Source organism: Triticum dicoccoides, chromosome 5B (assembly GCF_002162155.2).
Source record: "Triticum dicoccoides isolate Atlit2015 ecotype Zavitan chromosome 5B, WEW_v2.0, whole genome shotgun sequence".
Lineage (NCBI taxonomy): Eukaryota > Viridiplantae > Streptophyta > Magnoliopsida > Poales > Poaceae > Triticum > Triticum dicoccoides.
This window is the reverse complement of record NC_041389.1, coordinates 347,330,806-347,344,738: the sequence shown is the minus strand read 5'-3', so window position 1 is coordinate 347,344,738 and position 13,933 is coordinate 347,330,806. Positions and strand designations below refer to the sequence as shown.

Genomic DNA, 13,933 nt, shown 5'->3' with positions numbered 1-13,933 from the left:
TCTTCAATCTCTCATAGATTTCTCCAATGAGTAGCTGTCCTCTAGTCGCTACCACAGGGGTGAAGAAATTTGGGTGAGGTCATTTGCTCTGTGCGGCCTAAAGGCTATTTATAGCACACAACGAATACACGAGAGCAGGACACCTGTTGACGGTAGTGCCTAAGTAAAGGCTGGTGGATTACATCCACCTTACCCGGGTTGGATTACCCAACCTTCTACAAAATGCTGGTTAGTACAGTGTATATCCACTTCAGCCCAGGTATTTTAAGAACAGACATAAGATATTCCTCTTGCATAAATTATCTGCTAAGTGTTGTACATATCCATTTCTTCCGTCTAGATTGATAGTTTAACATATAATTTCAGTACAATGGTCCAGTTAAACCAAACAGTAGCAACAATTTATTTTAGGTTATTACACCAGATATTTTAATACTATGCATGATACGTCGACACTACCAGGCAAACTTGTCCCACGTCCCGGTTAAATGAAAGCCAGGGAGAAAAGTTATGCACTTGATGGCAACGCAAAATTTCTTTGTTGTCTTGAGATTATCATTGTTCAGCCCACAAATCGTGTTGTTTTACCAATGGTTTTGCAACTACATAGACACAACTTCATGTTCCTTGGCTGCACCACCTCGCTCCCGCTCCCTGAAGTCGCTCCTAGTTGAATGTTGTGACCTAATGGAAGGTGCATCCCAAATCTTGATATCTATAGCCAATCCATGGTTGCGGCAATTACATATCCAACATGACATACTTGCGCCACTTCATATGTCGACAATCAAACCTACGCACACACATCGGTGGGGGAGGGTGGTGTCTTCTCCCGCTTGGCCTCGATAATCATTTGTTTGGAGAACCTTGACCGTGGTGGACGGGATTAAGCAAGGTGGACACCATTTTACAGTGTCCAAGCATGGACATCGCTTTTGATAGCGTCCAGGTGTGGACATTGTTACCCTAGCACCCTCATTAGTTTTAAAATTATCGGTCTTCTTTAAAAATATGAAATTATTAACTATTATATAAAAATCTGGCAAATTAGCAAGACAGTGCTAGCACGTGATGCATATTGTGTTATCCACGTCATCTCATTATCACCTTCATGCATGTATATAACTTTATTATTATTTTATTTACAATTTTACCTACATTTAAAAATGTACTAATTAAAATTTAAAACTAAAACTAAAAATTAAAATTATGAGTTAACGGGTCGTCCCAATACAGTAACCGGCCATTTAGAAATTCTTGAGGCGATCCTTTGTTTTTAGGGGTATAGTTCGGTTGAGACATTTTTCTTTGCGGGTTCCTATACGGCGCATAGGGCGCCCCTGAGCGACCAGGAGCGCACCCCCCTGGCTCGCTGGAGCGCTCGTCTGGGCCGGCCCATATCCCATTTATTTTTCTTTTTGTTTTTCCTTTAGCTCTCTTTTTTCTTTTTTGTTTCCCTTTTTTGCTTTTTTTCTTTTCTTTCCAAATTCGTGAACATATTTTTGTATCAAATTTCAAAAAATGTTCGCACTATGTAAAAATGCTCAACGATTCAAAAATTGTTCATAAAATTCCTTTTTTGTTCATCGGATTGAAATATGTTCATCAAAAATCAAAATTTGTTCATTGAAATGAAAAAATGTTCACCAAATTCAAAAATTGTTCATCAATTTCAAAATTTGTTCCCCAAATTTAAAATTTGTTCATCGATTTCAAAATGTGTTTATCAAATTAAAAATTTCTTCATTTTCTTTTTTTCTTTTCTTACAAAATTTGTATGGGTTCATAAAATTCGTTTTTTGTTCATCGGATTGAAAAAATGTTCGTAAAAGTTCAAAATTTGTTCATCAAATTCAAAAAATGTTTGTTAAATTCGAAATTTGTTCATCGATTCGAAAAATTGTTCACCAAATTAAAAAAATTGTTCATCATCGATTTCAAAGATTGTTCTCCAAACACAAAATTTGTTCGTCGGCAAATTTTGTTCAATAATTCAAATTTTGTTCATCCATTTTTCCAAAAAATATTCTTAAATACAAATTTTGTTCATCAAGTTTAAAAATTGTTCATCGTATAAAAAATTTGTTCATCAAATATAAAAAAATGCTCATCACTAGTAGAAAAATGCTCATATAAATTTGTTCATAAAAATAAATAATTTTACATAAATTACGAAAATGCCATCACTAGTAGAAAAATGCTCATATAAATTTTAAATCAGGAACATTTTTCTACGAAATTCACTTTTCTAAATTACGAATTATTTTGAAGAAAAACGAAAAGAAAAAATAGTAAAAAAAGAATTAGAAAAAACTGGGGCGTTCAGCCCCGCTCGTGGGCCGGCCCACTAGGGGCGCACGGGAGCGGACGGGTGCGCGCTGGCATGTTCGCCAGCGCGTCACGCGCCATATAGGAGCTCGGAATTCCCTAGCTGACGCTCACTGCGTCGAACTGTCGGGGGTTCCGCACAGCGGGTATTCCAGCGAACGATCCGCTTGGGCCGGCCCATTAGAAGAAGAGTTCCACCGATCCCGGTTTTGGGAATCTGCTGGAAGGTTCCAGCCGGTTTTTCCCGGTTTTGGGAACCTTCTAGCAGGTTCCTGAACTGGTTTTTCCTTTTCTTTTTCCGTTTTTCTTTTTTTTATTCTTTTCTCTCTTTTTTGGTGTTCTTTTTTCTTTTTTGTGTTTTCGGAAAAATGTTCTTAAATTTCAAAAAATGTTTTGATCTATCAGAAAAATGTTCTTTTTTCTTTCTCTTCTCTTTTTAGCTTCTTTTCTAAACAATTACAAATTTAGAAAATCATTTTTTCTAAAAATATTCGTGTTTTTGAAATTTTGTTCAGAATTTCAAAAACTGTTCGCGATTACAAATTTTGTTCCTATATTAAAAAAATGATCGCAATTACAAAATTTATTCTCAAATTTCAAAAAATGTTCGTGTTTCCAAAAATTGTTCATATTTTTTAAAAGAATTCCAAAATTTGTTCACTTGTTTAAGAAATGTTCTAGATTTCAAAAATTGTTCATATTTTCAATTTTTGTTCTTTTACGAAATTTACTCTCTTTTTTCATAAAAATCTTTGTTTTCTCAAGATTTGTTGTTGTTTTTTCAAAAAATGTTTGGAATTTTCTAAAAAAATTCGCATTTTAAAAAATGTGCAGAATTTAAAAATGGTTCATTTTCTTTATGCTTTTCGAAATATGTTTTGAATTACAAAAGTTTGTTTGGGAGTTTTAAAAAATGTTCCTGTTCCAAAATTCGTTCACAAATTTTACAAAATTTTTATATTTAGAAGTTTTGTTGGGAGTTTCGAAAAATGTTCCATTTCCAAATTTGTTTGCAAATTCTAAAAAATGTTTGGTTTTTTGAAAAAAAAACTGGAGTTTCAAAAAATATTCGCGTGGTAAAGTTGTTCATGTTTTCAAATTTGGTTTTGAAATTTAAAAAATTGTTCTTGTTAAGTTTTTTTGGGTAATTTAAAAATGTTTCCGTTCTAAAAAATATGTTCGCATCTCCAAAATTCGTTTGTGTGTTGAAAAATGTGTGGTTTTCTTAAAATTTGTATAAAAATACTAATAATGTTCATGTTTGATAAAACATTCACGTTTTGTTTTTGAAAAAAAAATTGTGTTCGAATTTTTGAAAACGTTCAGATCAGCATTTGAGTTTTCTTAAGGATTTGCAATGTTCTTTCATCGATCCCTGTGCGATCCTCGACTACTTGATGAGAGAGCGTCGCATAGGAGCTCTCTAGGAGCTCCCCAATTTTTTAGGGGTATTGTTGAGATGACCGGAAAATCCTATTCGCCGCTCGCTGCGGCAAACTGTCGAGCCATCGCACAGGGGCAGCGCAGCGAGCGAAGAAATGGGCCGGCCCACACATAATGCGTTCAAACCGGTTTTGGGAATCTTCCTGAAGGTTCCCTAAACCGGGTTTTTTTCCTGTATCGTTTTTTCCTGGTTCTTTTTCGGCTTTCTATCGTTTTTTTATTTCTCTTTTTTTTGTTTCTGTTTCTTTTTCATTTTTTCGTTTTTTATTTCTTGTTTCACTTTCTTTTTCAAGTTTATTTTTCTTTTTCAGAATATGTTCATAGTTTTACAAAATGTTAATGATTTTCTTTTTATTTCCTTTTCTTTTCTTCTCTTCATTTAAAAAAAATCAAAAATTTAAATTTTGTTCGTGTTACCAAAAAATGTTCTCAAAATTCAAAAATTGTTCTCGTTACACAACAAAGTACAAAACTTCTGAAATTCAGAAAATGTACTGAATTTCAATTTTTTGTTCACATATTCACAAAATGTTCGCGCTTCCAAATTTGTTCGGGATTTTTCAAAATTTCTCTCCGTTTCAAAAATTGTTCTCAAGATTCAAAAAATGTTCGTGCATTAGAAAATTGTTCAGACTTCCAAATTTGTTCGGAATTTTTCAAAATTTCTCTCCATTTCAAAATATGTTCTCAAGATTCAAAAAATGTTCGTGCTTCAAAAAATTGTTCGTGCTTCCAAATTTGTTCAGGATTTTTTAAAACTGTTCACCATTTCAAAATTTTTTCTCAAGATTCAAAATATTTTCGTTTTTACTGTTTGTTTTCTTTCTTTGGTTTATTATTTCTTTTTCTTTTTCTTTTCTCTTTTTTTTTCAAAATATTCAAATTTTGTTTGCCTTTCCATAAAATGTTCAGTTTTTTTAGAAATTGTTCTCGTTACACAAAAAAAGTGCAAAACTTTCGAAATTAATATAATGTACCGGACTTCAAATTTGTTGTTCAGGTTTTCAAAAAATGTTTGCGCTTCCAAATATATTCGGGATTTTTCAAATATGTTCTCTATTTCAAAATTTGTTCTCAATATCCAAAAAATGTTCGTGCTTTAAGAAATTGTTCGCGCTTCCAAATTTGTTCTACGTTTCAAAAATTGTTCTCAAGATTCAAAAGAAAATGTTCATGCTTTGAAAAAAAAAATCCGTGCTTCCAAGTTTGTTCTCTGTTTCAAATTTTGTATTCAAGATTAAAATAATGTCCGTTTCTTTAAAAAATGTTCATGTTCAAATTTTGTTCTCAAATTTCCTCGCTTACAAATTTGTTCTCTGATTAAAAATTTGTTCTCAAGATTAAAAAAATGTTCGTGCTTTAAAAAATGTTCATGTACAAATTTTGTTCTCTAAATTCAAAAAATGTTCGGGATTTTAAAAAATGTTCAGTTTATCAAAAATTTGTTCAAGCCTTTTAGTTTTTCTTCTAAAATTTGGAAAGTGTTCGCTTTTTAAGAAACACCTTTTCAAAATTATTTTCGCGTTAGGAATTTCAGAAAATGTTCGGGCCTCCTTTACATTTATCTCCGAACGCCATATCAAATCAAGGAAGGTTGTCTATCGCGATGGCTATGCTCGTTCGTTGAAAGTTGGTGGTCCCTGGTTCGATACCTCTCTCGAGCAGAGTTTTTTGTGATTTTTTCACTGTATTGCGCGAATGGGCCGGCCCAGCTGGAGACGCGCCTGTGCGTCCGCTCGACAGAGCTCTCGAGATGACCTACCTCCTACATTTCGTGATGGGCTGGAAAACATGGTAATCACTGGTGGGCTGATTAGGCCATGGTGGGTCAGATCTTAAAGGCATATTGTGGCAATATATATAGTCGTGACTGCTGAGATGTCCCGAAAACTTCCAAGGGTTCCTCCTCCGCCGCCGCCAGAGCATCCCAGGCCCGGGGTTTCCGGTGGCAAAAATGGAGGGAGACTGCAGTGAGATCTCGGCGCCGTCGCCCGCGACCGAGCACGACGTTCCCGACGAGCTGCTCGAACTAGTATTCCTGCGCCTCCCCTCCTCACTCCACCTCGTCCGTGCCGCTTGTACGTGCAAGCGCTGGCGCCGTATCATCGCTGACGGCGCTTTCCTCGGCCGCTTCCGATCTCTCCGCGCCTCCCCTGTCGTCGCCGGACACTACCGCGTCGATGAGCGTACGCACGGGTCGTGTCCGCCGGTATGCAACCCCGTCTTCTCCCTCTCGCCGTCGGCGGACACCGTCGACATGCTCCCGCAGCACTTCTCGCTCGACTTTCTCCCATACTGCGATGGCGGCTCCTGGGACATCGCCGACAGTCGAGGCGGCCTCGTCCTCCTGAATCAGTGCACGGACGCCGAGGACGAGGAGGAGCCGTCTCTCTTCCACGACCTCGTCGTCTGCGAGCCCTTGACGCGGCGCAGCAGGGTGGTCCCATGCCCGGACCGGCTCGAGGGCTGCCTCTGCTGCGGCGCCTTCCTGCTCGACGGCGACGGCGACGAGACGGGTGAGCGCATCAGCCTGTCGAATTTCAGAATAATAGTCGCGCTCCGGTTGGATGGCATTGCCAGGGCGTGTTCATTCTCCTCCGGCAGCGAGGGTTTCTGGACCATGGCGCGGATCACGGCAGACAGCCACGTGAGGCCCGAGAGCAGCTTAGGCTGGTCATAGTGGGGAGTAACTAGACTAGTAACATACATATGTTACTAGTCTATGTTACTACCTTCATAGTGGGTAGTGTCATAGGTGTGGTAACATAGTTGCCTTCATTTATTACTTTGTAGACTCATTATGCATTGGAAACCGCTATGTGATGGTAACATATTATGTTACTCTATTTGCCTCTCTCCTCATTAACTACTTGCCACATCATCATTTTTGTTTATGTGGCATCTATGTTACTACCTATGTTACTCTCACTATGACCAGCCTTATACTTCGCTCGGAATTTCACCCGGTATGTCTACTGGAGGACCGTAGACGCCGAAATCATTGTCCTTGACAAAGACACAAAGGAATTCTCTCGTTCCTTGTTCCCGGAAGACATGTGGTATTTCAGGCTCGAGGTTGTACGCTGCGCCGGTGGCAAGGTGCGCATTGCCCACCGGGGCGCGAGCCATCTCAAGGTCTTCACACAATCAGAGGGCAGGGATGAATGGGTGCTGGAGAAGAGTGTCCAACTGCAGCAGTTGATCCGTGAGGTTCAAGGTGAAGGTGAGTTGAACGTCGACATGCTGGAGAAGATTTTCTCGGTGGCGGAGGGGTCTGTCGTGTTTTGTACAGACAACTGCGTGGGGCTCATCTCCATCGACCTCGACACCATGGAGTGTAAGCGCGTTCACGACGAGAACAAGTACTACGGGCCAGAGTACGTGTACCAGCTGCCATGGCCTCCCACGATCCGAGCTTGCTTACCATGAACCAGCAATCTCGCGCTCTGTTTATTTTGTTCTCAAGTATGAACTGTATTAAGTGACAATCAATCTTGGGCTGATTTGTATTTCGTTCCACGAATTTAAATGTTTTATTTTCTCTGATTGTAGTAGGAAACTTTCAAGTATTTCAGTTCCTTGGAATTGACAAAACATTATCATTGTTGCATTCTCCTTATGTAGGGGAAATATCTTGATTGATGGAAGCGTGCAATTTTTCAGAAGCTGTCCACTGACTGCTGTTGAGATTTCTTCTTTGTGTCGTGTTAGCCAGTCAATTTTAATGTGAGAGCTATGATACCTTCACACAAAGTTTCTTGGCTTGGGTTAGAGCCCGCCACTCGCCGCCACTTGTTGCAAGACCAACTTTATAATCCATATGATGAAAATTTAGTTGCCGGTAATACCTAGAAGAGTTTTGGGTGTTTTTTTTCTTTTTTGAATGGCGGCAGGAGTTCTGCCCATTCTATTATATTAGAACTAGAAAGAATACCAGAGTTTGCTGATAGCTACAGGCCTACAACCTGATGATTTAGACAATGCCTCGACACCAAACACACCTGAGTAAAATGCACAAAACCACCACTTTAGTGTCATAGCTCTAGAAAAACCATCACATTACAAAATGTGACATTTCGCACCGAACCAAAAATTTGACAGTGACAAAGAACACTGACGGTGGATGCTAAGCGTTTTGATGACGTCACTAATCGGCCGGGCTCAAGGTGGATTAAGAGTGCTAGATATCACCGCTCATAACAAGGCTTTGCTCATGAAGTTCATGCACAAGTTTCTCAACAAGTATAATTCTCCATGGGTTAGCATCATCCGGGAAACCCACTATTCACACTCTCTTCCTGGTGATAGGATGGTTGGATCCTTTTGGTGGAAAGTTATTCTGAGACTTCTATCCATCTTCAAACAACTTTTAGTCTGCAAACCTGGGGCTGGCAACACCATTTATTTTTGGACTGATGGTTGGTGGGTTCCCTGAGCTATACTCATTTGCCATCAACAGGGACATATCCTTACAACAGGCCCTAAACACTCTCGAAACTGAAGACTTGTTCCACAAACCACTCTCTCTGCAAGCATTCCAACAGTTTCAGACTTTGCAAGAACACCTACACCAAAGACCTCTATCTATGGGACATGACTATTGGTCTATGAGAATGTACAAGTACATTATGTGAGATAACACTGCTCACAACATCTTTAAGGACATTTGAGCCACATCATGCAGACCCAAACAGAAAATCTTCTTTTGGCTCTTGCTGCATGATAAGAATAATACCAGGAACACGCTCGAGCGCATGACTTTGCACCTTGACAGTTATAGCTATGTTCTCTGATCTGATAAGACTGATGAAACATCTATTCATCTCTTCTGGAACTGTCCATTTTCCCTCTATTGTTGGGATCATATCATTCCAAACAGAAAGAAGGGTATATCGGCTTTTGATGAAATTCAACTTGCCACCTCACTTCTACCTAAAGACTTCGCTCTAGATATTATGCTTATGGGATGCTGGGGTATTTGGTGTGTCAGAAATAATAAGATCTTTAAAGCTGATGTAGTACATATTGAGGGTTGGAAGTATTACCTCAAAGAAGGACTTTGGGCCTGTCAAATCAGAGTTAAACAGAAGAAGACAGAGTAGATCTGTCTTTGGATAGAAGGGAACTTGTAATTTTATTTTGATGATGTTTCCTAGAGCTGGTATTGGTTGATTTGTTTTCTTTGCCCTTGTATTTGTAAATGTTTATTTAACCGGTCGGTCACAAGGTCTAAAAAAATAAAAATCTCTTCGCCTCCACTATGCCTGAATTTTGTCCCTGCACATGACTCAGGCACAGTTGCTTCTGCGTAATTTTTTACAAGTGTTAGTAAGGTTGAGAGAGAGGGGGAGAGGGGCGCTGTTATATTTCACGCTCGCGTCCCATTTTCCTACAGAAAGTGACGTCCACGTAGAAGAATCCAGTAATGCGTACGTTCTTGCAGTTGCGGCAGTACACGATCTCCAGCGTTCGTGGTCTATCAACTTTGAGGGCAAAACAATGGAATAGTCCAAGTATGCATGCTCCTCCTGGAACCATCCGTACGTTACATACGTGAGCCACCCACGGCCTCGTCGCTTCTCCTTGTGGATAGGAGCGTAGATTAACCATGAGTTGGATGGGCTGGCTATCACCGTTCGTAACAAGATCCAAATGGCTGACTCGACCGAGTTGCCTCATGCATGTCTTGTTCGTGGAATTCTTTGCCAGTGTTAGAAAATTCCTTGCCATGGTGGTAGACTTTCCACGCAAACTGCAGAAATTTCTCGTACAAATCCACTATAAAACCCCCTCTATACCCAAGCTATACGTACAAAAGCAAGGCAAAGCTAGCTAGCTACGGCCTACACATACGCAGCTAGCTATAGTGCAGGCACATAGTAGAAACCTTTTAGACACCGAACCAGGAAGTAATGGAGACGCCCAAGCTGGCCATTTTGCTCGCCCTAGCCATGGCGGCCGCCATGGTTAACCTTTCCCAAGCCCAGAACTCGCCTCAGGACTACCTCTCACCTCACAACGCCGCCCGCGCCGCCGTCGGCGTGAGCGCGGTGAGCTGGAGCACGAAGCTGCAGGGGTTCGCCCAGAGCTACGCCAACCAGAGGATCAACGACTGCAAGCTCCAGCACTCGGGCGGGCCCTACGGGGAGAACATCTTCTGGGGGCCGGCCGGCGCGGACTGGAAGGCGGCGGACGCGGTGAAGCTGTGGGTGGACGAGAAGAAGGACTACAACTACGGGTCCAACACCTGCGCGTCGGGGAAGGTGTGCGGGCACTACACGCAGGTGGTGTGGCGCGCGTCGACCAGCATCGGCTGCGCTCGCGTCGTCTGCAACAACAACCGCGGCGTCTTCATCACCTGCAACTACGAGCCCGCCGGGAATGTTGTTGGACAGAAACCATACTAACTGCGATTGCTTCGCAGTACATATAGTCCAGTAGTCCCTCGTTCCTTGCATGGCAGCACCCATGCAAGGATTCATGCACGTTCCTATGTACTGTAACTAGCTAGAGGGGCTATAATAAAAGGAATGCCGTAACAAGCATGTATTGTCCATCATGGACTATAATAAATAATGTGCATTTTTACGGTACCTTGAAACATATATGAACCTTTCATAGTTTCATTACAGTTAGTTTAATCTCTAGCTGATATTGAGTTATTCACTGGTACTCTACAAGACTACAACACAACTACTCCCTCCGTCCGGAAATACTTATTGGAGGAATGGATGTATCTAGACGTATTTTAGTTCTAGATACATTCATTTTTATGCATTTCTCCGACAAGTATTTCCGGACGGAGGGAGTAAATAGGAGTATATATCACCTGAAAAATCCAAGCAGAGTACCATATGTTTAAGGGTAAATAAAAAGGTTACCTTCATATTTTAAAATGAAATATTAAAAAATTATAATGTGCTTGGGTAAAAATATATATTTATTTTCATTTAAGTCTAGTGATCAAAAGAATGTTTTAATTCTCTACCCCCAACAAGGGAAATCCAATCTCATGTTTTATAAAATCTTGAAACCTAACCTCTAATCGAGCGGGGATTCTCCTTTGAACTCGATCGATCATGAACTTGTCGTTTGGTGAAGGGCTATTGATTAGGGATAAGGCAAAGATACCGCAATACAAATATACAAGGACTAAATTGCCCTCCTAGATGAATGCTTAGATTTCATTGGTAATTTTGCCCATCTTTGAGGATTACCAAGTAATGTAAAATTGCTCATAATAAAATCTTGAAGTTCACTATGTGCCTATCAATGCAAGACGCAGAAAGAATCACATCCACCGGCTCAAGGAGAAACAACATGTGGATACACAAGATCAACGAGGAAATCGTTCACGATCACTTTGAGAGTGCCTTGGGACAGGTCCACCTAGGCCGATGGACATTAACCAGAAGAATCTTAATTTCAAAGTGGTCGACTTCAATGGCACTGATGACAACATCACCAAGGAGGAGGTCAAGGCCACCATTGACGACAATGCCTGAGGACAAGGCGTCGGGACCGGATGGCCTCACCGAGAGCTTCTTTAAGAAATGTTGGCACATAATTAGCGACAACGATATGAGAGTGATCCACCAGTTCAGTAGGCTCCAAACATCAAGCTTCCATTGGCTCAACTCGGCAAATACCGTCCTAATTCCAAAGAAGGAGGTGCGAAGGAGGTCGGATACTATCGCCAAATTATCTTCATTTATGCCATCTCATGACTGGACTTAGATTCCTTGTAAGAGGAGGAGAGAAGCGACAGAGGAAACCGTCGATATCGTTGATGAGAAGGTGTGGGATCGCCGCGAAGCGTAGGAGGCCACATAAGAGGATTCCGCCCTCCTCAATGAGTGAGATGATTCTTATGCCAAAACACATCCTGTTGTTTGGGATTGGGATGCTAAGCACGGTTACAAGCAGATCCCATATGGGTAGGAGAGGCCTCGCCGACTCAGCTCATATTGGCCATCACTTGCCCCATGCCGCCTCACTGTTAAGGAGGCATAAGATGAGCGATATGGCGCTTACAGTCAGCCATCCGCCCAGATGAAATATTCGAGTAGGTCGCTGCTAGGCAGCTGCTGGCGCTCGAGGGAATGGTGTCATTTAGCTCCACTACAAGGAGGCACAAGCAGATATCACAGCGAAGCGAGAGCACATGAGATAGCGCCCGGCTCAATGTCAATACACTTCGATTCAAGGAGATGAATCACATAATATTGAGGCTTGCTCACCTTTAAAAAAGTCGTCTCACGAACATCGACAAGAATGAGACAAAGACGGGATCGTTTTAGTCCTTGAAACTAAGGGTGCGATTATTAAGTTGATGCAATCAACAAAAGATAAAAAAATAAAAATCATATTATGATTACTCTGTTTTTGCATGCAACTATTCGTAGCCTACGAAAACTCTTATGTAAATTTCCTAACTAACCCTTCCCCTGAGTTTCATGGGGGTGGGCCCCTTCCTCCCCTAATCTCCAATCCTAATCCTCCACCTGGGTGTTTACGTTAAACCAGTAAGGCTAGTCATAGTGGGAGTAACTTAGGTAGTAACATAGCGCATTTCAATTTTTTTTGCTTATATGGCATGTAGTTAATGAGGAAAGAAGTGTTTAGAGTCACTGTAACATAGCATTTTCCGAAAAAGGATGAGTCTACAAGCTAATAAATAAAGACATCTATAACACTACTACTCCTCATTAAGATAGTAACTTAGACTAGTGTCATATGCATGACACTAGTATGAATTACTCCCCACTATGACCAGCCTAAGAGCATCTCCAACAGCCGCTCAAAAAGGCGCGCACGCGCGGTAAACTGAGTTTTTTGCGCGCGGGGGACGTTTCGGCGCGCTCCAGCGGTGGCGGGAAACTCGCGCGCGCGGGAACCGTTTGCGCGCACGGGTGAAAAGGCGGCAGCTCGCGCGCTATTTTTGGCGCACCGCTTCCGGCGCGCCTTTAAATTGCGGCGCTCGCCACGCGCCTATTCCACACACTTCTCTTCCTCTTCCCACTACTAGGAAAATGCCTATAGATAGAAGTTTACCAGTAGCATTTGTTTGCAACCCAACGCTACTAGTAGTTAGTAGTAGCGCTGGCTACAAACAGCGATATTGGTATCATTTAGCAGCAGCGCTTGTTACCTAGGCCCATGCTACTACTAAGTGTAACACACCACACCCCCTGGTCAAAACATAGCAGCATCGCCTGTCCTCCAACCTGCGCTATTGCTAGTTTAGGATCTATAGCGCCTGTTTGTCTAAGCGTGCTACTGCTAATTTTTCTATGTATAACATTTTACCAGTAGCGTGTGTTTCTGACCCGTGCTATAAATAGTACACCCCTAGCTGTAGCTATTTTGCAAGCTGCCATAGCAGTAGCGCGTCTGGGTGACCCGCGCTACTGCTATGCCCGCCAGCCACCTACCACCTTTCCCCTTCTTCCTCCCCTCTCTTCTTCCCCCTTCCTTTCTCCCCCTTTCCTTGCACCTTGCTTGTTCCTTTCAATCCTCCCCCACCACCACCCCTCCATTAGAGCCCTCCCTCCCCCTCTTCTTTTCCCTCCTCCCACTTCCATTAATGCCTTCCCTCTTCTCTCCCTCTCCTCTCCCACTATCTCCCTAGCTAGCTAGCTCTCTCTCTCTCTCTCTCCCTAGCTAGCTAGCTAGTTAGAGCTATATATCTAGAGCTACTAGGTAATTAAGAAGAAAGGTGCTCAATATCCCTCTCGACACATAGGTGAGCAAAAAAAGGTGTTTGTGTGGATAGGACCGAAACTATATATATATATGGGTGATATGAGAATATATATATACCGAATTGTGTGTGGCATAATTTGAGTTGCCTACATTGTGTATTTGATGAAATAATGTGGGTGACATGAGTTGCCTATGTTTTCCCGAATTGTCGATTTCAATTCCGTTTCGGCGAATTTCGGGCATGCAAACTCAATATGTCCTATGTTTAGGGAAGGTCATGCCGAATTTTTGTATGAATTTGATCCATGCATGCATATATACGTGGTTATAATATTTGCTCCGCCCGCAGGTGATCATGAAGGTCAATAGAAGGATGGTGGAAAGATACTGGCAATCCGTTGTGGATGACATGTATGAAAAAAGACTGAGGGATGTTTTATGTCCGTGTCGAAAATGC

At 41.5% G+C, this 13,933-nt stretch overlaps 1 protein-coding gene across 1 annotated transcript; it reads left to right on the top strand.

Moving 5' to 3' along the window:
* Positions 1-9,594: 9,594 nt before the first annotated feature.
* LOC119308841 (pathogenesis-related protein PRB1-2-like) lies at positions 9,595-10,374 on the top strand. The gene has a single exon (XM_037585003.1). The coding sequence runs from the start codon at positions 9,684-9,686 to the stop codon at positions 10,176-10,178; it is 495 nt and encodes a 164-aa protein (XP_037440900.1). The 5' UTR covers positions 9,595-9,683; the 3' UTR covers positions 10,179-10,374.
* Positions 10,375-13,933: the final 3,559 nt, after the last annotated feature.

What these genes read in the sequence shown, in the direction of transcription:
- LOC119308841 (XM_037585003.1), top strand. Translation starts at nt 9,684, where the DNA reads ATGGAGACGCCCAAGCTGGCCATTTTGCTCGCCCTAGCCATGGCGGCC.